The sequence below is a fragment of the Pseudomicrostroma glucosiphilum genome, assembly GCF_003144135.1.
Source record: "Pseudomicrostroma glucosiphilum strain MCA 4718 unplaced genomic scaffold BCV69scaffold_6, whole genome shotgun sequence".
Lineage (NCBI taxonomy): Eukaryota > Fungi > Basidiomycota > Exobasidiomycetes > Microstromatales > Microstromataceae > Microstroma > Microstroma glucosiphilum.
The window spans coordinates 630302-653354 of NW_020289918.1; the positions used below are offsets into that span (position 1 = coordinate 630302).

Here is a 23053-nt window from a genome sequence, read left to right on the forward strand (position 1 = left end):
GGAGAGCATTTGGCACCATGAGAAGAGGATATGCTGAACATTGCCGACGCATCGCTGTGCTCAACTCGGGACATTGGAGGACATACACGCGGCAAGGGTTGCTTCTACTTGTAAGCACTCGCCGTGAGCAGCTGCGCTTACCCTCACTTTGTCTCGATGCGCTTGTCTTTGCCCCCCATGTAGTGATAGTTCTGGCCATGTAGAATGCCACAGCAGAAGCAGCGGGATCAGCACACCGATCGAACGTCCCTTCTCCGCGTTGCTTCCTCGTCGCGGGCCGGTCCCCCGGTCGGCATACTCACCACGAACCTTCCGCCTTGCACAAGTTGTGCAGAGGCATTCGTCATATGGCAAGCCATCAAGAGGTAGTTCCTTGGCGTGACCCTCCAAGCGAACCAGGAAAAGACAGTAGAGTAGCAAGCCAGCGCCGTGGTCATGGTTCCTGAGATGACCTCCTCGTCCTTTTTCAGATCAGCAATTGCTGCCAAGGGTAGACCCCAATCTGCGACAGAGGCAGATGGAAGACGAGGACGATGGAAGTGAGACGATGTCAACGACCGAACAAGGAGAAGGCAACAGTGTCTGCCAGTGCGTCTTCAGGAGAGCACAGTCCCTACGCCCTTGCGCCTTGGACCGAAGCTCTGCACAGGCCTTGGTAGACTCTACCTGATACACAGACATGACCCAGCCCATCCGTCGCGGCCTGCAATGGAAAGAAGTCTTCCAGCTTCTGGCGGCTCGGCTCCTGTCTGGGCAGATGTGCCTGCCAGACAAGGGCAGTGAAATACTTACTGGCAACGGGACCCCAAAAGTGAGTCGAGAAGAAGTATTGGCGAGCTGCTGGTGAGCGCAGCCATGCTGAAAAAGAGGAAGCCATGGCGGACACTTCGATGCTGGAGGATGGCACCAGCGGCGACGAGGTGTAGAGGCGGACCCTTGAAGAGCACTTGCTGGGGAAGCGGGGGTGGGTGGGGCGGATGGGACAGACAGGCTGGTCGAGTCTACGCGAGACATCGGAAGTAGACAGGGGAGCGCGCGGACACAGGCGACTCACCCAACACATGCGTACACGAGCTCACTTTCACCCAGTCGGGACATCGCAGCTGGAGGAACCAAATGTATAGACAAGTCATTCACAGAGGGAGGATACTAGCATCCCAAGCGCTCGCCACAGGGTCAAGACACTACACAGTCACATCAAGCGGCCTACCACCGAACCTAGAGATCAGCCTAGCATAGCCATCGAAGCCGACTCCTTTCTTTGGAGGGCTCACATACTTCATCTTGTGGCCCATCTTGTCCCCCGAGCTTGCCGCCCATGCCACATCAGGTACAAACAGAGTCAGGAAACAGCTCCGAAGCGCTCGAGGGCTCCACGAACCACGTCACGAGAGCGATGATCAGGTAGACCATGATCAAAAGCCAGCCCTCCATGTAGTTTGACTTGCCGTCCGAGATGGCGTAGTTGACGATCAACACCGCCAGGAAAAGGAGTATGGCAATGAAGGGGTCAAAGAGGAGACTCAAAGGCTTCCCTGCTATCCAGGAGATGACGACCAGCAGTGGAATGACAAAGGTGGAAATTTGAATCGACGAGCCAACGGCAATGCCCATTGCCAAGTCCATCTTGTTCTTGGAAGCTCCAGACACCGCGGACCAGTGTTCAGCCGCATTCGAAACAATGGGCAAGAGGATCAAGCCCACCCAGGTTTCTGAAAGGGCGCCTGTGCAAGTCACACCATTGATGCTGTCTACAAGCCATTCCGATGTGACGCCGACGAGAGCGGTAGAGACGCAGAGAAGACCGATTGCTACACCGACGTTGAGAGAGGGCTCCTCGGTGCTCTCTTCATCGTCGTCATAGAGCTGCTTGTGAGAAGAGAGGGAAAAGAAGAGGTAGCCACCATAGATGACTAAGAGGATGATGCTCACGCCTCGAGACACTTTGAGGAGGTCAATGCGTTCCTGAGGATCCTGGATCGATTCCCCAAGTGTGGCATGAAATCCAGCAGGTATCAGGACGGCAATGACTGCCATTGCGAGTAGGCTGGAGTTGAGCTGGGCGGCCGTTTGCTTGAATTCTTGTTCCGAATAACGAAGGCCCCCAACAAGGAAGCTATCAGCCGCAAAGGAATAGAAGGGTCAGCTTGTAAATTAACGTGGACCGCCTGCCCTCTCTACGCTCGCCCGGACTCGAGGCGCAGACTTCTTCCCGCCTTTACTCACCAAGTTCCGAGCACCAGTAAGACGTTGCTCAGTACGGAGCCAATCAACGAAGTTTGCACAATGGTGAGCTCACAGTGGAACAGCGCAATGATAGCTACAATTAGTTCCACTGCATTGCCGAGGGTCGCATTGATGAGTCCACCTAATGTCTGGCCAACGCGGAGGGCGATCTCTTCCGTTCCAAAGGAAAGGAGCTGAGCCAAGGGTATGATGGCCAAGAATGCAGTGATGAAGACAGCTAGATTGTTCCCGAGATGTTCCTGGCAACTCTGCGCATTTGTTGCATCGCCGCGATCCAAAGCAAAGTAGAGAGCCCAGGATATGGGGATGCACACGAGAAGAACATTGAATGGCGAAGCGAAGAAGACATTCTTGAGCGACTGCAAGGTGTTTGGCGCCGGTTGAAGCCGATGTTCCGGCCTGAGTAAGTCTGTGAACGATCTGTGGGACAATGCATGTGGAGTCAACACAGCAGCAAGTGGCAGAGAAGTAGCCACAGAGCAAGGGTTGAGCGGGGTAAACAGAAGCAACGATAGGTCAGGAAAGTCGAAAGGCGACAGAAGCGGATCGACGAGAGGAGACGCTCGTCGCCTCTTTTCGTCTCAAAGCTCCGTTATCGGGTGCTTGCGAGACATCAGACTCACTTGGCTCCCTGCTCGCTCCTCATCGTCATTCTGCGAGGCGGCGCACCATATCCTGACAGCCCAAATCCCTGACTGGAAGCATTCTTTTCATTCTGTGTGTCTCTTGTACCGACCCTCCTGCGTGTTGCACTGCCTTGAGCGACTGGCGTCTCGTCCAGCGGCGCGCCACTGCTCGCGGGAGCGCCGTCATTGGATGCACCATTGCAGTCTAAGCTCACAGTGGAAGCTGCCTGAGCCGATCCTGAGGCTACCGCAGAGCGAGAAGCGGATTTCCAAGTCACTTCGGGAGATGCGGTCCCTCGCTCTAGATCAGCGTTGGGTGGCAATGTTTCGATTTGATCGCCATTGTCAGCAGCCAGAGTGCTACCTCTGTGAGACTTCGAGAGTGCGGGTGCTGCTTGGGGCATCGTGAACGCGAAGATGGGGAGGGTAGGAGAGGGTTGCTACTCTTGCTCTGTGTTGTACACAAGAAGAGCTGATGCCAGTGTTGGAGACGGAAGGCTAGGGGCGACGGACCCTTCGAAGCTCGGTACAGGGAGGCACTGCAGAGGGCGGTGATGCCGCGGAGGCAGGCGGAGTGCATCAGCCTGCACCCCGACGCCACAGGGCGCCTGGCAGCAGTGACGTAGTCTAGATTCAGCTCCCAGAGCAGCAAGGCCCTTCGCACACGGTCAGCCATACATACACTCGTACGCAAAGAGCACATCTCTAACAGCTGCTGGGCATTGCAACACAGCGGGTAAATGGACAGATCAAAGCACAAGGGTATACAAATGGGGTGATTCAAAGGTGTGCTACTCCTTGACAACCGCTCCAGCATGCGACAAGCGTTTCAATGACAAGGAGGCTCCCTTCCATCAGCATCAAGAGCCATTGGCTAGCCTCACTCGTCCGACGGAGAAAGCTGTGTCATTTGGGAACCAGCGAGGCAACGCAGACGAAGACACTTGTTGTACAGCGTCGCTTCCGCTTCAAAGGTGTATGCAGCCGCTTTCTGTTGGAAGGCTAGGATCGTCTTTACTGTAGACCCCAACTGCTCGATCTTGCGCATATTCAAGCTCCACTGCGAAGGGACATCCGAAGGCGGCGAGACCAGGTCTGCACGCTCCTGATGGGTCGCCTGCAGGTCGCATTCGACACCCTCGGCCCGAGGCAAGGCATGTCCGGATTCCCGAGGCCCTGTCGGGCGAATGAACGAGGGCAGACGGTGCCACTTCGCCAGATCCGATACAAAGAGGCCAAAGAAAGGAACGCATCGAGTCGTCGCCGCTATTTGTGGCTCGCGGCCACCCAAGAAAGTGGCACCTCGAAGTGCTGGGGGAGGACCACTGGACGTGATCAATTCTTCTAGATTTTCGTCGATGATCATTCCATGCATCGCTGCTCGCAGATGGTGAAAATCATGTCGAGGACTGGCCAAAGCCTTGAGATCTCTGAACACTCGCATCTCCCAAGAGCCAATCCTCGCCCAGGTCTTATGAAGACGCTCGACCCAAGGAGATTGGAGACCGAGGCAGATCTCCACCAATGTGACGAAGTTGCATTGCTGATAGCATTTGAAGGCCACGCGAATGAACTTGGAGATCACCGCCACGCGTTCTTCCACACGTCGGGTAAGTACTACCTGACTCGCGACCCAATTGCAAGTCAAATTGAAGCGAGCCACAACAGTCTCCACATCAATCCGAGGAGGGAGCTCTCCGGCAGCCTCGGCATTTTGACGAGCTTGACACTGTGCCTTGTAGTAGATCTCCCAGTCGACGACCTCGTGCGGATAGTTCCGTTCTCGCCATCGATCGCTCACCAATTCAGTCCATCCAATAGCGCAAAACAGTTCCCTTTCGATGAGCGTAAAATGCTTGGCGATTGCCTCGGATTTGTAGTCCAGCAAGAAGCAGCGGTGAACAGGAGGCAATGAACGTAGTGAAGGTGTTCCAGTAGGCGACACTTTGTCTCCGGTCTTGTCCTCCTCTTTCGCATCTTCGAACAACACTCTCGGAACTGGCCCAGAGGCAAGCGATGGAGCTTGACTTGCTGTATCGGCCTTCACCGAGTGCCTGTCGCGACCGCATGCCGCCATTCTAGCCGGCTGCAATCCAAGAAAGGACTGTTCAGCTGAGGATGACTGCGCAATGCCTGACGCCGCTTCTGCAACGAGCTGTGACACAGTGTTGTGTCGTGGGCCTTGGTCTCCAGTAAGCAGGCAATTGCCTATCCCCAACGTATCCGCTTGCTCCACTTCAGCCTCTGCAGTGGACCCTTTCGCTCCTAGGGCGGCTTGACGACTTTGACTGTTTGCCCACAGAGCTTCCACTCGCTGTACACGTGCCAGTCTTTTGCCTTCATCTATAAAGCCCTCCAGGCGTCGCAGGGCTTCCTCGACGTCCCCTGGTCCATCGTCTTCGTCGCTTGCAAAATCCTCAACGCGAAACCCTTTGACGAGCTCATAGCCTGCTAATGCATCGTCAGGGTCCATCATCTCCACTTGTGCGGAAGCAGAGACATCACTATCCCGACAAGAGCCTTTGGAACAACCGCGAGACGCGCCAAGGGAGAATGTCGCGGAACGTGCTGACCGAATCCTTGTATGTGTCTCGCCCTGGACAGACAAGGTGACGGACGAGGTGGAAGTGCTGCCTGAGTGCGCACGCCTGTTTGCCATGCGCAGGTCTCTAGCTCCGGGGAGACGTCTGAGTGCCTTCATCACTGCCACGTCATCTTCGTCGCTGGACAGGTCAATATCATCAATCTGGACAATATTCGAGCGCTCGGTAGACGCAGCACTAGAGTTCAGCAGATTTCCAGACGATAATTGTGAGAGGAACTCAGGAAAAGAGGAGGAGCTTGTGCAGGCTCCCAACGCTGTCGGGGTCCGTCCCTTTTGTGTGTCAAGTTGAGGGTCAGCAGCTCTGTGTGCAGCATTTGTCAGGCTGCTGATGACAGGATGCACTATTTTCACAGCGCTTTGTCGCTCTGCGCAGCTCGAATGAGAGAACCGTGGTTGGGACCCGCATTGTGAGACCGAGCATACCGAAGGATCCGAAGAGCTGTAACGGAATTCTTTGTTCGTCGCTCTCAACCGGAACCGATCAGCACCAGCGCCGTCAAGCGAGCACGCTCTTGCTCTCTGATTGATGGTGCAGTGACCAAAGCCTGATTCGTCCCGCGAGCTTCGATCGCTTGCCGCCCTAGGCAACAGACCAGCCTTGAGTCCTTGCTGACACCATCCGAACTCCGAGTAGGGGTCGCTTCGGCCACTGACAAGGTCCAGTGCGCTATTTGGAATGTTGCTGGAGATGCTGTTAGCAAAGCCTAGATTGGAAATTGGGTCGTGGACGCCCAAATGCTCAAGAGCACAGTCCTGGTCTCTGCAAGCCCCATGCTTTCCGCTCTCCTCGAAAGAGCTAAAGAGGTCTTTGACGCCGTCACGCACAAAGAGCAGATCAGAGCGTCGGAACCCTGACTGGAGCAGCACATCCGTTGTGCTATACCCTTTCATGCTAGCGTTGCCCATTGTCCTCCTCATTCGAGCCAACACATCTACTGTGCTGGAGATGGCTCGAGTCAAGGGGTCATATGTGAGTATCGGCAGAGGCGCCGGCCGAGCCAGATCCCTGGTGCGGGAATGACCCGATGACGTGAAGCCGGAACGACGAAGAAGGGGAGCACCATCCACACAGGGGTCCGCAGGATATCGGTATTTGCTAATATCGTTGCTAGTCCGGTCGGCCCGAACAGCCGCGTCTCTCGGCGAAAACAGCGTCTCCGCAGCTGCTGTCGACGCGCCTGTGTCGTGCTCCCCATGCACGACGTTGCAACGTGAACCACTCGATGCTGACCGGCTCTGCACATCCTGTAATAGCGCATTCACGCCCGTCTGCATATACTGTGCCTTAAGATCGCGAATCACATTTTTGAGATTCTTGATGACATGAATCTCCACTGTGCTTCCCGAAGCGCTCGCTCCAGTACTGACCGCGTTCAGCCATTTCGTTAATCGTTCCCGTAGAGTCCTATCGCAAAGGTAGTCTAGCTCGAAGAAGTGTAATAGCCAGTACTTGAAAATTGCGTAGGTCCTCACAAGGACCACGCGGCGTTGAGCTGAGTCGTAAGACAAAGCGTTCATTGCCCATGCAAAGCGCTCGATCAGCAGGTCGAGGAGTTGGCGTGTAGTCATGAAGATTCGGAAGGTAAGGAAGAAGTTGGTCATCAGGCGATTATCGATGGCAGATGTGAGCACAGCGATGAGCTCAGTGATGGTTGGAGCAGACGCCGACACACTGGTGATTGGATCGCTATACTCTTGGGTCGGCTTTGCTCCTACTGGTGGAGATGGTACGCCTTCTGAGCTTCCAGCACGCTCCAAGTCCCAGGAAATGTCGGACGTTGCGGGCGACTTCTCGTGAGCAGCATTCACTCCCTTACCGACTTCGCTGGAATTGGATGACACTTCCAGTGCTCTTGTCGATTGACAAGCGCCTACCCCTGGATGTCCCTGACGAACAAGCGAAGGCGCGAGAATGGGGAAGGAATCCAGCCGTACGGAAGGCGGATTGCGAGGGAGGCGTCGCGACTGATCCGAGCTTTGCGACTGGCTCAAGATGGCTCCGAGAACATCGCCGGCTCGTAGGCAGTCAGTACGGGACGAATTGCACAGTCTGGTCGACAGAGAAGCTTGTGCAGTCGCCGTGTCAGTTCTTGGGCTGGGCGTTGTGGGTCCCCTTTGCGAAGTCGCCTGGCTCAATGCACCTGCGCTGTTGAATGCAGCCTGAGTAGACGGCGTAGACGGCGAAGACGACGTAGCGTTAGCTCCTGTTGAGAGACCCCTGTTCTTGAGCAGACTCATCGAAGCTTTCGACCCAATGACGGGAAATCTCTTTGCTGGCTTCGCCTTGACTTCGCTGAACTCCTCGGCTTTCGCAAGGCAATAGACGGCTCGCCCGTGGGCTGTGAGTCTGGCGGTAATGGTCCACCTGGATCGGTCTAGCGAGTCGAGAACATTCACCCCAGGTCCTGGCTGGCTTTGCTCGTGGTCGACGCCAATGAGCTCTCGGAGGACGTTCTCGTGGGCCCGCAGAGAAAGATTGTATTTCCGAGCTACTGCCTGAATCGCAGTCCAGCTAGTGGTCTCGAAGGGCGCACCATGGCAGCCATGCGGTGGCGCAAAGGAGGAGCCCGTGTCGGTGGATAGATTTTCATTAGAGTCCTGCATCGTGTGGGTCGAACGAAAGTTGCCGGCGAGGTTGCCGTCGTGGAAGTGCGAGGAAGAGCAAAGGCTAAAGGTAATCGTCAGAGGGCGTGAGGTATCGTCAGAGGACAGCGCCGGTGGGCGAGGGCTGCTGAAGATGCATCTATCAGCTAGTGAGCCCGCGGCGATAGTGGGATGAGAGCATGAAGAGGTACTAGGTAAGGAGGGGCTCACTCAGCCTTGGGCAGGCCAGTGAACCTCTGGAGGAGATGGAGGAGGAGATGGAGGAGGAGCAGCTCAGGGGTCGCGTCGTGGTGAGTCGAAGCGCAGGCGCACAGGCAGACAGGCAATCAATCCAAGCGCCGCCGCGCCTTGACCGCCCAGATTTCCTCCGCTCTACCTTTCTACGGCGGCTCAGTCTCTTACCCCCATCGCCTCCGCACTCTTCTGCCCCTTCCTCGTCGCCCTCGCCGCTGCCACAATGGCCAACCTCGACGAGATCGACCTTCCCATACAATCTCATCAGGCCGACGACGCTTTCGACGCTCACAATGGGACGGCAACACTCGCCATATCAGCAGAAGACGACGGAGATGACGATGCCGAATTGGAAGCTATGAAGGCGCGAGTGGCAGAGATGGAGGCAGAGGCGGCCAAGCTGAGGCAGATGCAAGATCAAGCGGACAGGGACATGGCAAATGCAACGGGCTCCACAAGGCCCAGCGGACCCACTGAAGAAGAGAAGGAGGAGGTAGATGCCAGGTCCATTTACGTTGGCAATGTGAGTGCAAAACACCATCCTGGGGTACATGGTCTGGGACCTGCGACCGAGCTCAGTCCTTGAGAGGTTAACAGTGGATCAGAGAGCTGAAGGTTCAGCGATTCGCACGACTTCCTATTGACTCTCAGGTAGACTACGGAGCCACGCCAGAGGAGATACAACAGCATTTCCAGAGCTGTGGAAATATTAATAGAGTGACGATACTTTGCGACAAGTTCACAGGACATCCCAAAGGGTCAGTTGCCACTGAATACACCAGACGAGACAGGAAGGCCGAAGCTGACCCATCGCTCAGGCGCTGTTTCGGCCACTCTCAGATATGCATATGTCGAATTCGCTGATCCATCGCTAGTCACCAACGCAATGGTCTTGAACGAGTCGCTCTTCCGAGGACGACTGATCAAGGTACGTACTCCAACCCAGCTGTTCAGGGGATGCAACATGACGAGGGAAGCAAAAGCTGCAACGACGCTCACATTGGGTCTTTGTGTATGTCCATAGGTTACTGCTAAGCGAACCAATGTCCCAGGTCTCAACACAAGAGGGAGAGGTAGGGGGCGCGGCAGGCCATACAGGTCCAGAGGAAGGGGTAGGGGTCGGGGCAGGCCATGGTAACGGCATGCGCGCCAATGAGAAGGGCAATTTTTGGGGCTGCCGCGGACGGCCGAGGTGCTCAACCCAAGCGATCTCTCCGGGCACGACCTTTGAGCCAGCGTCATTTCAGAGCAGTTTCGGCCGTCAACAAGAGCGCCTGGCCGCTGTGTTGCGCCAGAGATGTTCCAGAATCATTCTTCAATGCTTGACGAGCAGAGCATTGAGGCCCTTGCTCACTTTCTCCACATCTCGAAATGTGAGCGACACCCTCTTCTCCCTGATCAGGACGTCGTATTGATCAAGGTCACTTCCTGCATTGGGTCCGCACGCAGCCTGAACTTTTGCCTTGATCGCTCTGTCTCTCACGCTGCTGCCGTTGACTACGCGGGAAAGGTGTGAAGTCTCCTCCCGCGTCCTCTCCGCGATGCCGTGAAGATACATTCTTGCAACGGGGTCGCACAGAGAGGTGTCGGTTGTCAGCAATCTGTAGACTGCTCTCGGGAAGCACATATTGCGATTTTGTCTCACCTATATGCATCTCCAGTAGTAAGCAAGAGGCTGCGTGGCTCCTGCAATATAGAGAAGGCTGGGTCGCATTCCCGAGCTCGAGTGGTGTGTTGTGAGTCGACTGCTTCACCATCGTCTGCCCAGCGATATATGTCGAGCACTGTGTGCGAGGCAAGGCTGATGGTAGCCACTGTCGCGTGGTATGCGCCTCCATCCTGGTGTGGCATGATGCCTTGTCCCGGCAGATATTCGTTGATCAGCTGCACAGGTCGAGGAGTAAGGATCGCGAGAGGGATAAGCAGTGTGCTATCAAACTGCTATGGCCAGTTGTAGTATCTCACACAGTGATTGGGCCTCTGGTGCAAGCTTTTGGCGAAGCATCCCGTAGCGGCTAGCCTATGCACGAGAGGGGGGTAATGAACCAGCCAGTCAGGCATAGCCTCTGGTATGAGGACGTTCCTTGAGGATACTTGACCACCTAGACAGAAGGTGCCGATACGCAGGGGCCAATAGTCAGATGTGTTGGAGTTCCTTGTTGTAGGGCTCCATGAGACCGCCAGTGTCCTCACTCACCCCAGCTCTGTAGTCTGTCAATCGCGCCAGTGCAACGAGCAGGGGGCAGGCGGTACCGTGCTGAGAATCGACTTTGTAGGCGCTTGACCAATATGATGCTGACCGCTCACCTCCTGTTCTGCAGTACTTTCCACTTGGGCTTCGGGCATTGCTCGATCTGACAAGGGCGGCCTCATTCCGTCAGCATGCTGCTGCTGCCACGACGTGTGTGAGCTTTGCTGATTGCTCACCTTTTCGAGCAAGTACCTCTCCTCGTCGCAGGAGATGAAGTCTGGGATGTAGAAGAAGCCGCCACTTGCCTCTTCATCGCCGTGGCGTATCGACCTTGGCAGGGCATCGTCGGGGATCACGAGTCGATACTTTTCGAGGTCCTGTGGTGTCATTCTGTGCGGGGAGTATGCAGAGGTCTCGTTGCGTACGCAATTCGCCGTGCGGCCCGGCGGGAGCGGAGAGCGGAGAGAAAAGGGCGCCGCCATGCTCCTCCACTCGCTCCGAAGCCACTCTGCCTACGCTACCGGCCACCGTCCGGCCGCTACCACTCCTCCCCCACCGAACCTTCCTTTTCGCCTTGAGGTGTCGTGTGCCATCCCTGGGCTCTGCCACCTGCCAGGCGCTTCACCGGGTCGCTTGGCTCTCAACTTCTCATGTCGCGTCATCTGCATGCCACACCCAATGCCCGCTGCCAACCCTACTTCCAGATCGATCCCGCCCCCTCGGAGGACCTGCTTCCCAGACCGCCTTCGCAGGCCAAAGAGCATTTGATAACTCCCGTTGAAATCTTCTTCGACTTTGACCTCTTTCGCGACCGGGCGAAGAGTATAGGCTTGCCGCCTCATCCTCATCGTCGACACCGGCCCTCCATCGGAGAGGAGGACACCAAAGATGACTTGGTCTATCTTGGAAAGAGGAAGCTGGAACCCCCCTGGGAAGATGCACATACGAGAAGGGTCAAATCAAGCGAAGAGAGAGGGGCGTCTTGCAGCCGTCCCGGCCCTCCTTCTGGGTCACCTCGCTCCAAAGTCTTCTCAACGTCATGTCTCTTCCAGATTGAGCCCCTTCCGAACATGTCAGACTATTGCGAGGATGACCTCCTCTGGGACACCGACCTGGGTCCTGTCCTATTATCCGAGGTCTCATGCGAGCCTTTGAAATCAGGCTCAATCGTTGCGGAGTCGATGTTGGAACTCTCAGTCTCTATGTCCTATGATGACGGCTCGCAATGGCAGCCTCTGTGCCTGTTGCCGATTATCGACACTAAGAGCCCGATCCTCCCAACCGAATCCGAATGCTGGAGGTCGCCCAATGGACAATGGCTCTTTTCAGCACTTCGCCTCGATCGCGAAGCAATCATTCACATGGAAGCCAAGGCGTCTGTGGCATCTGGGGGTACGATCTTGAGCTTGTCTTTGACTGGGACCCTCGGCCCTCAGGTATCCCTGGCAGATGAGGGCAAGCTCAGCAATTTTCCCGTTCTGTCGATGGCTCACATCCTCGATGTAGTAGAATTGATGCGTTTCACTAGCCCGCATTCGGGCATGGTCGAGGAGGAGCAGAGACGGAGGGGCATAGATGCAAGTGCTATTTATTCGAACCTTGCCCCCGCCAAGTTCATCACCAACGGCGAAGCGCAGAGTCCTGGGCTGAGACCTAGACTCTATCCCTTTCAAGAACGTTCTACTGCGTTTCTCCTCGGTAGAGAAGGTAGGACATATGTCAAGGGGATCCTCGCGGACATCGCTGATACAGTCATGACTCGTAATGGGCCATCGGAAGTAGGGATCTGGTGGGAACCGATTCGACCCAATCTTTTCTTCAACGTCTGTACTGGGCAGTTTGCTGCTGACAGCAAAGCAACTCTGACAAGCAACACCAAGGGGGCTCTGCTAGCGGAAGAGATGGGACTTGGCAAAACCGTCGAGATCCTCGCCCTGATTTTGAGCCATCCTGCCCCTGCATTTCGCTCAGAGCTCGACTCGTACACCGACGAGGCCACTGACGTGAATGTACGACCCGTCAAATCGACTCTGATAGTAGCTCCAGAGCTCTTGCGGCAACAGTGGATTGACGAGATTCACCAGCATGCGCCTGATCTGAAAGTGTACTGCTTCCAAGGCCATGTGAAGGCTTACAAGGATGTGCCTCTGGGTTCGTCATGGGAAACCTTCGCCCAGAACTTCGATGTCGTCGTCGTCTCCTTTGCTGTGCTGCAAAAGGAGATTGGAGTGGCACTGAAGGAACCGCTTCGTTCACGGCGAAATCCTCGCAAATACGAGCGCCCACGATGCCCGCTAATTCAGCTCGAATTCTGGCGAGTCGTCTGCGATGAGATACAAATGGTCAGCAATACAAGCCAAGCGGGGAGAGTGGTAAGCATGGTACCCAGAGTCTCGTCCATCGCTGTGTCAGGAACTCCCTTTCGGAAGCCCAGCGATATTGTGTCATTGATGCACTTTCTTCGTTTGCGGATTCCGCAAGCATTACTCCGACAACCAATCCCATGCAGTATGGCACCCTCACTCTTCACGGCCCTTGGCATCCTGACCGTTCGCAACAAGAAGGCCGACGTCTCGGCTGAGATGACACTTCCCAAACAGCATCGGTACACTGTCCCTATCGATTTCACCGCCGTTGAACTGGCCTACTATGAAGGTCTGTGGGCTCACGCTCTACACGTACTCGGACTGGATGCTCGTGGCGGACCCCTGCGAGGAGATTGGCAACTTGATTCTCACGAAATGCGCAATCAACTGTTTCTGCTTCGTCAGGCCTGCACTCACCCTCAAATAGCTGGGCGGGCGTTGGGCAGCGGGGCCATGGCTCACGGTAACCTCAGAACATTGCAAGAGGTGTTGAATTTCATGCAGGAGCAGGTTGCCGGAGAGCTTCACAAAGAGCGAAGCAGACTCTTTGCACTGAGCATCGACCGGATGACAGTACTTCTGTTAGATGAGACCCTCGCATCCAGGCACGACATAGCCAAGGCATCACTCGAGAATCTGCTGAGTCAATTAGATGAGCTGCGACAGCAGACAAAGGATGCTCTTCGAGTAGCGCGCCATGTCGGCCCAGGCTATCGTTTCACAAGCCGAGAGGCCTCCTGTCTGGAAGAAGAATCTTCCGAATCTCCGAACAGGAGCGTCAGGGAAGCTGCCAGAGTCACACATGTACAGACTCTTCAACAGAGATTCCGAGCCTACACGGAACACGCTGCTCGGGCCTCGCACTGGCTCGGTAGTGTACAGTATCAGTTGAGCGAGCTCAGCAAAGACATAGAGCAGAGGGAGTATCTGAAACTAGGAGAGGATCACGCTTACGATAGAGCCGAGAAGTACCGAACAGAACTGCTCACCGAGACCCGGGAGGGTGTCGACAAAGCAGTCAAAACTACTCAAGAAGTATCGATCATATCTGACGAGCTCGAAAGGGTGGAAGACGCGGCACTCTTCGATGTTTGGGGACCCAAGACCAGAGCAACATTTGAATTGGTCCAAATTGGCATTCAATTGCTCAATCGGAATACTCAAGTGGTAGTACAATGGAGGGGAGAAGCACGGAAAGCGCTATTTACGCCCGTAAATCGGGAAGTCTCCGATGAGAATGCTGAAGATGATCAGTACGCCGAAGCTCTTGAGTGCCAGCATCAAGCAGAGATCTTGTTGGAAATGTATCGGCCTCTGCTGGCACGGAGGCAAGCAATTCTGACTTCACAGATTGCGAATGGTTCGACGGATCTTCCCAACAGCATGAAGGACCTGGAGTCGTCTGTCCGATTTGCCAAGCAACAAAAAAGGCAGGCTGCTCTACGTGGGAAGTCGCCGAGTCTGGCGGCTGAGGTGCAGGAGTGTGATCTGGATCCACTTGCAGAGCACGCAAGGTCGCAGCTAGCAAAGTACCGGCGTCTGGCCGAGGAGATGGGAGGAGTCTCCTTGTCCTCGCTCCCGCAATCTCATGCTTTCGGTTCGCTCGTAGATCTGATTGCCCGCTTGCGCGAGGTCAGCAACGAAGAAGGAGGTTACCTCAAGGAAGACGGTCTTGCTCAAGACGGTATGCTAGCTTTGCGCACTATTTTGAGACGTCAGAGCCGACTCCTCGAGGGTCTGAGAAGGGAGCTGGATGCCATGGCCAAGCTTTTCAACCGCCGTGCGGAATATGTGAGTTTTGTGGGAATCTACCTGCTCTCTGTAACCGTGTTGCTGACCTCGACGCCCTTCATACGCCTTGCGGATGCGGCGCAGTTCAAGCAGCTTCAAGCTCTAAGTGATGCTCTTCTCGATGCTGCTGTTCCTTCGGCAGAGCTCGCGTCTAAGCTCGAGGATCTGGAGCGGAAAAGGGATGCAGCAGCGCTCGCAACAAAAAACCACGAAAGTAGACTTCGCTACCTATGTCATCTAGAGGAAATCGGCGACGAGGGAATCGAGAAGGATTGCGTTATCTGCCGCGATCCTATGGAAATTGGCTTGTTGTTCAAACGATGCAGCCATAGTTGCTGTGCCAAGTAAGTGCCGTACCTGTTCTATAGTATCGGATGTACCGAGGTTTTACTCACAGACTTTGCCTTGATTCCTGGTGTAACTGGTTTGTGGCTCCCTTTCTAGATGCTTCAATACCTGGTACAGCTCCAGTCATACATGCCCGACTTGCAGGGCTCCTGTACAGGGTCCGAGGGATTATCACCGTATCGTCTACTCGCGAAAGGAGGAGAATGATCGTTCCATTGAGTCACATCCTTTGGCGGATTCGCTAGAAGGTGCACGGGCGAATTCGGCCGCTTTTCGAACGATCGACAACCGTATTCGTCTGGAAATAGAGGGACGTAAGCCATCTGGCCGCTATGGCAGTAAACTCGATATGCTTACTAAGCAGCTGCTTTACATCAATCAGGAGTCGCCTTTGGAGAAAACGATCATCTTCTCTGCCTTCAAACGAGGTCTTGATTTGGTGGCCGATGCCTTGCGACAAAGTGAGTCCACCCGACTATCCCGAGTTGGGCTTCTGCAATTACGCTGAGCTGATGTTCTGTACCATGGCTTGCAATGCAATTGCTAGATGGCCTGCGCTTCGCTTATGCGGACAGCAGTGGGAAGAACACCGCCATCGCTGTTCAAAGCTTCACCACAGGCGACACTAGTATCTTACTCCTGCACTCGGAGACAACTTCTGCTGGTTTGAACCTTGTGGCGACCAAGAACGTCATCTTGCTGGAGCCCCTAGTGAACTCCGGGACAGAAAGACAGGCACTGGGCAGAGTGTCGCGCATCGGTCAAACAAAAGAGACTAATGTCTTCCTCTACTTTATCCGGGAAAGTGTCGAATCAAGAATTTTGCACTTGGCAGCTGGCCGAGGTCAAAGCTTGTACCTAATGGACCAAGAAGAGGAGGGCCAGGAGAAAGACTCGGGAGCTCTCATTGCGGGCCATGGCGCTGGATCCGGCAACACAAGGGAGAAGGGTGACTGTAAGTGTAGAGATGGCGCGAGACTTGTGTGAATGAAGCTCTGAAGGAACCTTTTGCTCTCGCCTCAGACGTACACACTGTCGATGATCTTCTAACTTGCTTCTTTGCAGAACATGCCGGCCCAGCTCTTGGGCGGACTACCAACAGCGATCAACACACCTCTGCGGGCTCCAGGAGAGCCAGCGCGCTTTAGGCTGCTGAGCCGCAAGACAGTGATACGGGGCGTCGTCACCTTTACGATGGCCAGTGCCTCCAATGGACTTCTCTGACCGCCAGCATGTGACAAGACTGAGCGGACGCAGACCGCAGCGGTAGCAGAGGACCAGGAGAGGTATCGAGAGTTGTTGAGGTCTACTTAGTAGCTGTTATGGCTGCATTGCTTGGCCCTCTTGCAGACCTCATTGTCGATTTTGTGACTTCGTAAGAGACTCTCGGAGCTCTGCGTCTCACTTCACAGCCACGCGGGCGAGCCACCAGTGCGACGCCTTCGACCTACTAGAGTGGCACTATCGCTACTTCCGCTTGTAAGTCAGATTTAATCGTTGTCCGCAACTTTCTATAGCTGTATGGTGGCAACGACTGCAAAGGTCAAGGAGCCCAGCAAGCAATGGACACCCTGCGCAGACGAGAAGAGACCATCGAGACGCTTGATCCCCCGAATCAGACGAGAGGAAGAAGCGCACATGAGCTCAATGCGAAGAGAGCAGCGGTGGCAGACAACGAAGGCAATATACATGGCTGAAGGCTAAGTAGTACAATGATACGTCAGGCGCGTGCGTCTTGAAAGTTCGAACCGCCGGACATCGTCTACAGCCCCCCTGCAGTGACGTCTCGAGACGGCGGTAAAGGGGCGTTATTAGAAGAATTTGCAGAGCCAAGAGCCGGCATTCTGCTACTTGCTGAAAATCCGTATAGCGCACCGATGAATTTGGCGTCGTCTATCACTCCTTCGAAAAATCTGGAGCGCAGTTTGAAGAATGTAGCTGCAGTCAGAAGCGAATCGCTTCCAGCTTGATGTTGCTGCCCTATTCTTGCCACGCCGAGTTCCTCAGCAACGTCTTGCAGACCACCCTTGAGATTTTTGCAGGACCTCATGAGATACTTGATGTCGTATATGCTTGGGAACCAGATGCGGAGAAGTTGAAAGAACTCTGCTTCAGTGGACGGCAGGGGTGCACACGAGACGACTTTGACAAGGTAACCGAAGTCGTAGCCGCTGCATAGGTGTAGGAGCGTCGAGAAGTATGGCAAGATCAGCAATCCGGCGCAAGGCCCTCATCGGTTCGGCTTCTATCATGAACATCGTCCGCACCGCGACCCACCTGTGGAACGAGACCCATTTGACCTGATCGAAGAGGGCCAATCCGCTCGTGATCAACAGCTCGCCGAAGTATTCCACGTCGATGCCTAATCTTTCGTGCCTGTCAAAATCCAGGCCAGCTTTGTTCAGGAGCTCGAGCGACTCCGGCGCGCACATGTCTTCATGGGTGCTAAATCTGAAATTGAACTGCCAGGTACTGACGCCGGATGGGTATCTACCATTCTCGTCAGACAATGTTATACCAAGCTGGATGAGTCTGAGGAGGTCAACGTTGCACCTCAGTGTCTGGTAGTGGTAGTCAGAGGAGCCTTTAAAGGTACCGATTGGCCTGGCTACGATGCCGGGAAATTCGGTATCCTATTGCGCAATGGGGACGATAGGCGGGCAAGAGAGTATGGAAGTGTCAACAAGCCGCGTCGGAAAAAGTGGCTAATCGGGTCATCTGGAGGTAAAGACGCACCATCGCGACGTAAGGATATCTTTCTACCATGTCTCTGAGATTGACCATCTCCACCTCGAGATTCTCGGCCCAGACCTCTCGTATCTGGTTGGCCATATCAGCCCTGTGGCGGACGTAGCCCGCAAGCGATTAGTGGAGCCCGCAGGAGCTTTCGGAGAGGACTATGAGGAGACGTCGGTGTGTAGGAATGGAGATTAATGCGGGAGAGAGAAGGGGAGGAAGTGTAGCAGGGAGCAAGAGGTTCTGGGCAGGAGCGCCCGCGGCCCCGAGGTGTATGAACCGGAACGGAAGGGCAGCCACGCGTCTCTCCACCTCGGCACACGCACGCCCCTCGTTACCGCCTGTCCAGGCCCGCCCTGGCAAGACAGACACCTGAACATTTGTGGAACTTCAGCCGTAGTCTCTCACTACACACATCCTGTCTGTCACGCGCCTTGAGTAGCGGACTTCTTCCCTTGATTCTTCCGAGATGCCGGAAGCAACGATGCTGGTGTGAGTGTAGTGGCTGGGGAGCTTGTCGGTACGCTCTTCCATCGCTCAAGCTGTCCCCCCAAACCCCACTTCCAGGTTGGACAACTCGGAGTACATGAGAAACGGTGACTTCATCCCTACTCGATGGGGCGCACAAACCGATGCAACAACGATCATCTTCGACGCAAAGACACAGTCCAATCCAGAGAACATGGTAGGCGTGATGACCATGGCTGGCAAAAGGTGAGACTGCGAGCTGTAAAGAATATGGTGCAGCCATCATGAAGGAGGTTGGCTTCGACTGACTGCCATGTCTATTGCTTCTTCTTCTCTGGTTCCTTGCAGTCCACGAGTGCTTTCGACGTTTTCGACCGATATCGGCAAGCTGCTGCAGTCTATGCATGCAAGCCAGATCTGTGGCGATTCAGACGTCTCAACGGGCATCAACATTGCTCAGCTCGCCCTCAAACACAGGCAAAACAAGGTCCACACGCAGAGGATTGTTGTTTTCGTTGGCTCGCCTGTCAAGAATACAGAGGATGATTTGACGGCCTTGGGAAAGCGGCTGAAGAAGAATAACGTCGCCTTGGATGTCGTCAATTTCGGAGAGGACGCGGAGAATGAGGCGAAGCTGCAAAAGCTCGTAGATGGCGCAAATAGCGGCGAGAACAGGTGAGATGGCCCATCGATGATTGCACGGTTGGAAAATGTCGTGATCGACGTACTCCCAGCTCACACCCTCCATGCCTATTTTCTGTGCCCGACATAGCCATCTCGTAACTGTAGCGGCTGGAACGGCTTTGCTCTCTGATGTTCTCATCTCCTCTCCTATTCTTCAAGACGGCGGCGAGACAGGTGCAGGGCCCTCTGCTGGCCATGGAGGCCAGAGCTTCGAATTCGGAGTGGACCCGGGTATGGATCCTGAATTGGCCATGGTAAGTAGGGCGGTATAGGCAGAAAGCAGGCCGAGAGAGCACAAGGTGAAGGTGCTCATCATCACCATCTCGTTCTACAGGCTCTCCGTATGTCATTGGAAGAAGAACAAGCTAGACAGAGGGCCGCTGAGGGAGACAGCGCAAGCGCTGACCGCGGACACGCGTCGAGGCCGGAAGCTACCGAAGGACAAAGTGCTACACTGCAAGCTGATGGCCGCTATCCTACGACAGCGATCCCAGCTACCGAAGTAAATGCGACGACCTCAGGATCTGACTCGCAATCCGGGGCATCGTTGATCCCAATTGGAACAGGAGCGGCCGGAGACGCCGGATATGAAGAGAATGCGTCGGAAGACGCGATGCTCAAGCAAGCTTTGGCTCTATCCCAAGGGCGGTCCGTAGATGAGGACGTACAAATGAGTGGCATGGAACAGACACAGCATGGAGGCACTTTTCAAAGCTCTAGCGATGTTATGGGGCAAGCTCAAGCTGCATCCTCAGCGGTAGGCGCAGAAGACGAGGAGATGACAGAGGAGGAGGCCATTGCTAGGGCCATAGAGATGAGCCTACAAGATGAAGAGAACGGGCAAGGATAGTACAGCAATGGCCGTCAGTCTCGCCTTACGAGTCACAAGGAAAGGTGGGTTCCGGAGCTACGTGCCAGTCCACAAGCTCGAACCTCTGCCTGTTCGACCTATCCTCTGTCCTAGTCGTGTCTGAGAAATGCAACCATCCATCCTGCAGGATCTCTGTGCTCTGTAGTCCACGACTGCCGAAGATGTGGCAATGCCTGGAAAGAGATGCGTCGCACACGGCATGGTCTGAGCGACCGAGGACTTTACTGTCCGAGTCGATGCGACATTCATTGATGTTGTACAACATGAGTGATCAGATGCGCCCAAGGCATTTCGTCGAGTCTTTGGACAGAAGAGGGCAAAAGTTGGAGGCGGGGAGGTAGACTCCCGGAATAGAACAAAGGCACCAACGGAGCTTCGGAGTGCGAATCTGAGACTCGGCAGCGGGGCAAACAAAGAGGTTCATCCGAGGACAAGGCATACCCGAGAAACAAAGGCGACGGTCCCGCTTTGTGCTACAAGGACTCCTGCGCCATCGTTTTGTCTTGATGACGTCCCCGCTGTGGAATCAGCCACGGACACTGACTTGGCCGCTGTGAGCTATCCTCGCAACCATCCACCTTCGCCTCCGATCTGCTACACCCGCATCAACAAACACCTAGCCACAAGAAGGAGAAGCACCCACGCCTGCAGACAACAAACGTAAGTTCGTTGTACATCGTCGTGATACTTGCGATCAGCTTCTGTAGAAAGGCCGAGGGCCTAAAAGCCATTGAAGCCTTGTCCTCTGCAGCTCGCAAGTTTCAGGAGCTGCAGTCCTTTGTCCAGGCGTGTTGGGTCAGAGTAGGAGAGCTCTTGCGATCTACTGGAACACCTTACTGGCGAAGCTGTCCCAGGGCAGTCACCTAGGGGCAGCATGCTCGGCTGAGAGACAGGCCTCATTGGCGAGCCAAGTCGGCTATATAAGGAGGGCTCTGACCTCGCTTCTTCTCGTCGCCATCTTCTCCTCATCACAACAGCTTCCACTCAACTCTTCACTCACTTCACTCCCAGCACCGAACTCTTTCTCACCTTCAACTACCTCACTATGAACCCTCTCTACGCCGCCGTTGCCCCCATCGCCAAGACCGAGGTCGCCTCCCAGGAAGGAGCTCCCACCGACGCCGAGGCGCAGAAGAACCGTACTCTGTCCGTTGCTTGTACTATCGCTTAAAGGTATGTCGGCCGTGATCCATCAACTCTGGCCTGTCAGACTCTGACGCTTTTGATCTTGTTTTCTTCTCAAAGCGGTGCTGAGAGGCTAACTATCAGCCCTCCAGTCATGGCAAAATTGTCAGGCTTATGATCTCTTGGTCCGAATATCATTCCTCCCCACCCGCTACCGCTACCGCTACCGCTACCATCCCCTTCATCTTCTCTCAAATCAATATCATCTTTTTTTCAATTTTTTGTTTGTCCGCCTTCTCGATTGTGTTCGCTCCGACAGCCGCAATGCGCTCTGATTTGCGTTAAGGCTACCCTTCCTGTTCGCCGACATCTCTGGAACCGCCACATCTCAGTGGCAGACATCATCGGTCTGCAGCTTGTGCTGACAAAATCGGGCAGCTTGACGGGTCCAGTATACTCAGTCTTGCTCATGTCCCCTATTCCCCAGGGCAAGGCGACCAGCACCGCCTGCGTCATGGTAATGAAAGGCGGGAGAGACAGAGAGACGCGAGCAGTGCGCCTGTCAATCGAGTGGTTTTCGAAGTCCGAATGCAGTCATGCAGTGAGCAAAGCGCAAAGTTGCTGACCTCCTTTGTTCCAGTAGCTTGGCTGAAGAACAAAGGTACACGATATGGGTACATAAGTGCCGGAGAATACAGACAAGTTGACAGCATGGACCATTTCACTTGCTCTCCCCCTCAACACGAATCCGTCACACCAACATGAAAGACTATGCATTCCCCTTCTTCGCCGGACTGGGCGTCATCTTCGCGCTTTTGCCTCTGACTTGGCACTTTCGCTCCAAGAATTACAGCGTGCTCTTCCTTCTGTCTTGGGTCGCAATATGGAATTGCGTACTTTTCATCAACTCTCTCATCTGGTTTAGCACCACGGAAGCGAAGTGTCTGGTCTGGTGCGACATTAGTGGCAAGATCATCCAGATGGCCAATTTTGCCGTCCCCGCTGCAACTCTTTGCATCGCCCGCAAGCTCGAAAGCATTGCTTCGACTCGCCAGGTTGCTTCCACTGACGATGAGCTCCGGCGTCGAGCTCTTTTCGACTTGATTCTGTGCGTTGCTCTCCCGCTCATCTTCGGCGTCCTGACCATCGTCTACCAGGGACACCGAGCTGACATATATGGTCAGTGCACAAAGGACCGTACATACTACGTCGTTGCATACTGACGACCGTTTCTCTTGCGCCCAATTATCCTGTATCACAATAGAAGGCGTCGGGTGCTTCATTCCCGTGTATTTCTCGTGGCCCTACATCGCGTTCGGTCTTGTGCCCTGCCTACTCGTGTCTTTTGTGTCACTTGGGTACTCAGGTGAGTTGAGATACCGTGTAAATGATGAGTCAAGAGCTGACCCGTTCGGCCCATTCAGCACTTTCAATGAGATGGTTTCTGCTGCGACGTCGTCAATTTGCGGCTGTTCTGTCCAGCTCTGGCTCTAATATGAATCGGGTCCGATACCTCAGGATGATCTGCTTCTGTGCAGTTGACATGGTGGTCACTATTCCAATAACGGTCGGCCTGATGACTGCAGCTCTGGTTGACAGCAACGGAAAGCTCGAGCCCTATACTTCATGGGCAGCCGTCCATTATCAATTCGGCACGGTCCTGCAAATTACCGCATCCGAACTGGACATGTTCAGCGTTCAGCGCTCGCGTATAGACCTTGGGCGTTGGGTGGCGCCCATCTCGGCATTCCTCTTCTTCGCTATCCTTGGATTGACGCACGAAGCCAGATCGGAATATCGAAGACTGGCCTCAGCGGCTTGGCGTTGGGGAAACAAGAAGCCGAAGGAACGCCCAGCGATCTTGGTACAAGTGCAGAGGTCCGTGAGCCAGCTTGAAGCATGTGTGGAAAATTTTTATTGACAACATTCCACGCCCCTCTCTCTCTCTCTCTAGGTCTACATTGACAGATAGTGGGCTGTCTGACGCCGAAGCCTCCGTCGAGGCCAAGAGTTTTGAGATGCATCTAAAGTAGCTTGCAGGGTCTCATAGATGCCCATGCACACAGTCTCAGATGCGGTTGTGTCCAGTCCTTGCCTGTCTTTCTCTGTAGTGAAAACCTCCTTCAAAGTCTGCTGCGTGTTCATACACGAATTCAT

At 54.7% G+C, this 23053-nt stretch overlaps 9 protein-coding genes across 9 annotated transcripts; 4 read left to right on the top strand and 5 right to left on the bottom strand.

Annotated features, from left to right (window-relative positions):
* Positions 1–61: 61 nt before the first annotated feature.
* On the bottom strand, positions 62–877 carry BCV69DRAFT_290229 (UPF0041-domain-containing protein; the record flags this gene model as incomplete). Its single annotated transcript, XM_025493705.1, has 3 exons — positions 62–191; positions 303–502; positions 793–877. The coding sequence occupies 3 exons, from the start codon at positions 875–877 to the stop codon at positions 144–146; spliced, it is 333 nt and encodes a 110-aa protein (XP_025348281.1). The 3' UTR covers positions 62–143.
* A 449-nt stretch (positions 878–1326) lies between these two features.
* On the bottom strand, positions 1327–2708 carry BCV69DRAFT_248643 (Calcium/proton exchanger; the record flags this gene model as incomplete). The annotated part of the gene is made up of 2 exons (XM_025490304.1): positions 1327–2116; positions 2227–2708. Coding segments are annotated over 2 exons (1272 nt in total), but the record flags the coding sequence as incomplete, so codon positions are not given.
* Positions 2709–3567: 859 nt separating this feature from the next.
* Positions 3568–8352, bottom strand: BCV69DRAFT_312383 (ras GEF). Its single transcript, XM_025494920.1, has one exon. The coding sequence runs from the start codon at positions 8080–8082 to the stop codon at positions 3754–3756; it is 4329 nt and encodes a 1442-aa protein (XP_025348283.1). The 5' UTR covers positions 8083–8352; the 3' UTR covers positions 3568–3753.
* Positions 8353–8508: 156 nt separating this feature from the next.
* On the top strand, positions 8509–9877 carry BCV69DRAFT_282622 (RNA-binding domain-containing protein). Its single transcript, XM_025492418.1, has 4 exons — positions 8509–8839; positions 8968–9074; positions 9157–9244; positions 9341–9877. Exons 1-4 carry the CDS (start codon positions 8540–8542, stop codon positions 9452–9454), a joined length of 609 nt encoding a protein of 202 aa, XP_025348284.1. The 5' UTR covers positions 8509–8539; the 3' UTR covers positions 9455–9877.
* BCV69DRAFT_287367 (hypothetical protein) lies at positions 9632–10896 on the bottom strand (the record flags this gene model as incomplete). Its single annotated transcript, XM_025493563.1, has 6 exons — positions 9632–9875; positions 9962–10200; positions 10282–10418; positions 10514–10527; positions 10624–10670; positions 10744–10896. The coding sequence occupies 6 exons, from the start codon at positions 10894–10896 to the stop codon at positions 9632–9634; spliced, it is 834 nt and encodes a 277-aa protein (XP_025348285.1).
* Positions 10897–11029: 133 nt separating this feature from the next.
* On the top strand, positions 11030–16159 carry BCV69DRAFT_312388 (hypothetical protein). Its single transcript, XM_025494921.1, has 4 exons — positions 11030–14664; positions 14749–15008; positions 15109–15473; positions 15560–16159. The coding sequence occupies exons 1-4, from the start codon at positions 11158–11160 to the stop codon at positions 15997–15999; spliced, it is 4572 nt and encodes a 1523-aa protein (XP_025348286.1). The 5' UTR covers positions 11030–11157; the 3' UTR covers positions 16000–16159.
* A 615-nt stretch (positions 16160–16774) lies between these two features.
* On the bottom strand, positions 16775–17844 carry BCV69DRAFT_287368 (ribonuclease CAF1; the record flags this gene model as incomplete). Its single annotated transcript, XM_025493564.1, has 4 exons — positions 16775–16866; positions 16888–17183; positions 17290–17645; positions 17749–17844. The coding sequence occupies 4 exons, from the start codon at positions 17842–17844 to the stop codon at positions 16775–16777; spliced, it is 840 nt and encodes a 279-aa protein (XP_025348287.1).
* A 90-nt stretch (positions 17845–17934) lies between these two features.
* Positions 17935–19750, top strand: BCV69DRAFT_308075 (hypothetical protein; the record flags this gene model as incomplete). The annotated part of the gene is made up of 7 exons (XM_025494700.1): positions 17935–18240; positions 18316–18462; positions 18565–18891; positions 18989–19154; positions 19235–19346; positions 19494–19574; positions 19671–19750. Exons 1-7 carry the CDS (start codon positions 18218–18220, stop codon positions 19748–19750), a joined length of 936 nt encoding a protein of 311 aa, XP_025348288.1. The 5' UTR covers positions 17935–18217.
* Positions 19751–21545: 1795 nt separating this feature from the next.
* Positions 21546–22938, top strand: BCV69DRAFT_282630 (pheromone receptor a1). The gene is made up of 4 exons (XM_025492419.1): positions 21546–22075; positions 22161–22262; positions 22321–22774; positions 22851–22938. The coding sequence occupies exons 1-4, from the start codon at positions 21658–21660 to the stop codon at positions 22927–22929; spliced, it is 1053 nt and encodes a 350-aa protein (XP_025348289.1). The 5' UTR covers positions 21546–21657; the 3' UTR covers positions 22930–22938.
* The last annotated feature ends 115 nt before the right edge of the window (positions 22939–23053 follow it).

What these genes read in the sequence shown, in the direction of transcription:
- BCV69DRAFT_312383 (XM_025494920.1), bottom strand. Translation starts at nt 8,082, where the DNA reads ATGCAGGACTCTAATGAAAATCTATCCACCGACACGGGCTCCTCCTTT.
- BCV69DRAFT_312388 (XM_025494921.1), top strand. Translation starts at nt 11,158, where the DNA reads ATGTCGCGTCATCTGCATGCCACACCCAATGCCCGCTGCCAACCCTAC. An exon ending in AGCCATAGTTGCTGTGCCAA is followed by an intron (nt 15,009 to 15,108) that starts GTAAGTGCCGTA and finishes CTCCCTTTCTAG; the next exon opens with ATGCTTCAATACCTGGTACA. An exon ending in GGCCGATGCCTTGCGACAAA is followed by an intron (nt 15,474 to 15,559) that starts GTGAGTCCACCC and finishes TGCAATTGCTAG; the next exon opens with ATGGCCTGCGCTTCGCTTAT.
- BCV69DRAFT_282630 (XM_025492419.1), top strand. Translation starts at nt 21,658, where the DNA reads ATGAAAGACTATGCATTCCCCTTCTTCGCCGGACTGGGCGTCATCTTC. An exon ending in TGTGTCACTTGGGTACTCAG is followed by an intron (nt 22,263 to 22,320) that starts GTGAGTTGAGAT and finishes CGGCCCATTCAG; the next exon opens with CACTTTCAATGAGATGGTTT. An exon ending in ATCTTGGTACAAGTGCAGAG is followed by an intron (nt 22,775 to 22,850) that starts GTCCGTGAGCCA and finishes CTCTCTCTCTAG; the next exon opens with GTCTACATTGACAGATAGTG.
- BCV69DRAFT_282622 (XM_025492418.1), top strand. Translation starts at nt 8,540, where the DNA reads ATGGCCAACCTCGACGAGATCGACCTTCCCATACAATCTCATCAGGCC. An exon ending in GGTCCATTTACGTTGGCAAT is followed by an intron (nt 8,840 to 8,967) that starts GTGAGTGCAAAA and finishes ATTGACTCTCAG; the next exon opens with GTAGACTACGGAGCCACGCC. An exon ending in TCCGAGGACGACTGATCAAG is followed by an intron (nt 9,245 to 9,340) that starts GTACGTACTCCA and finishes GTATGTCCATAG; the next exon opens with GTTACTGCTAAGCGAACCAA.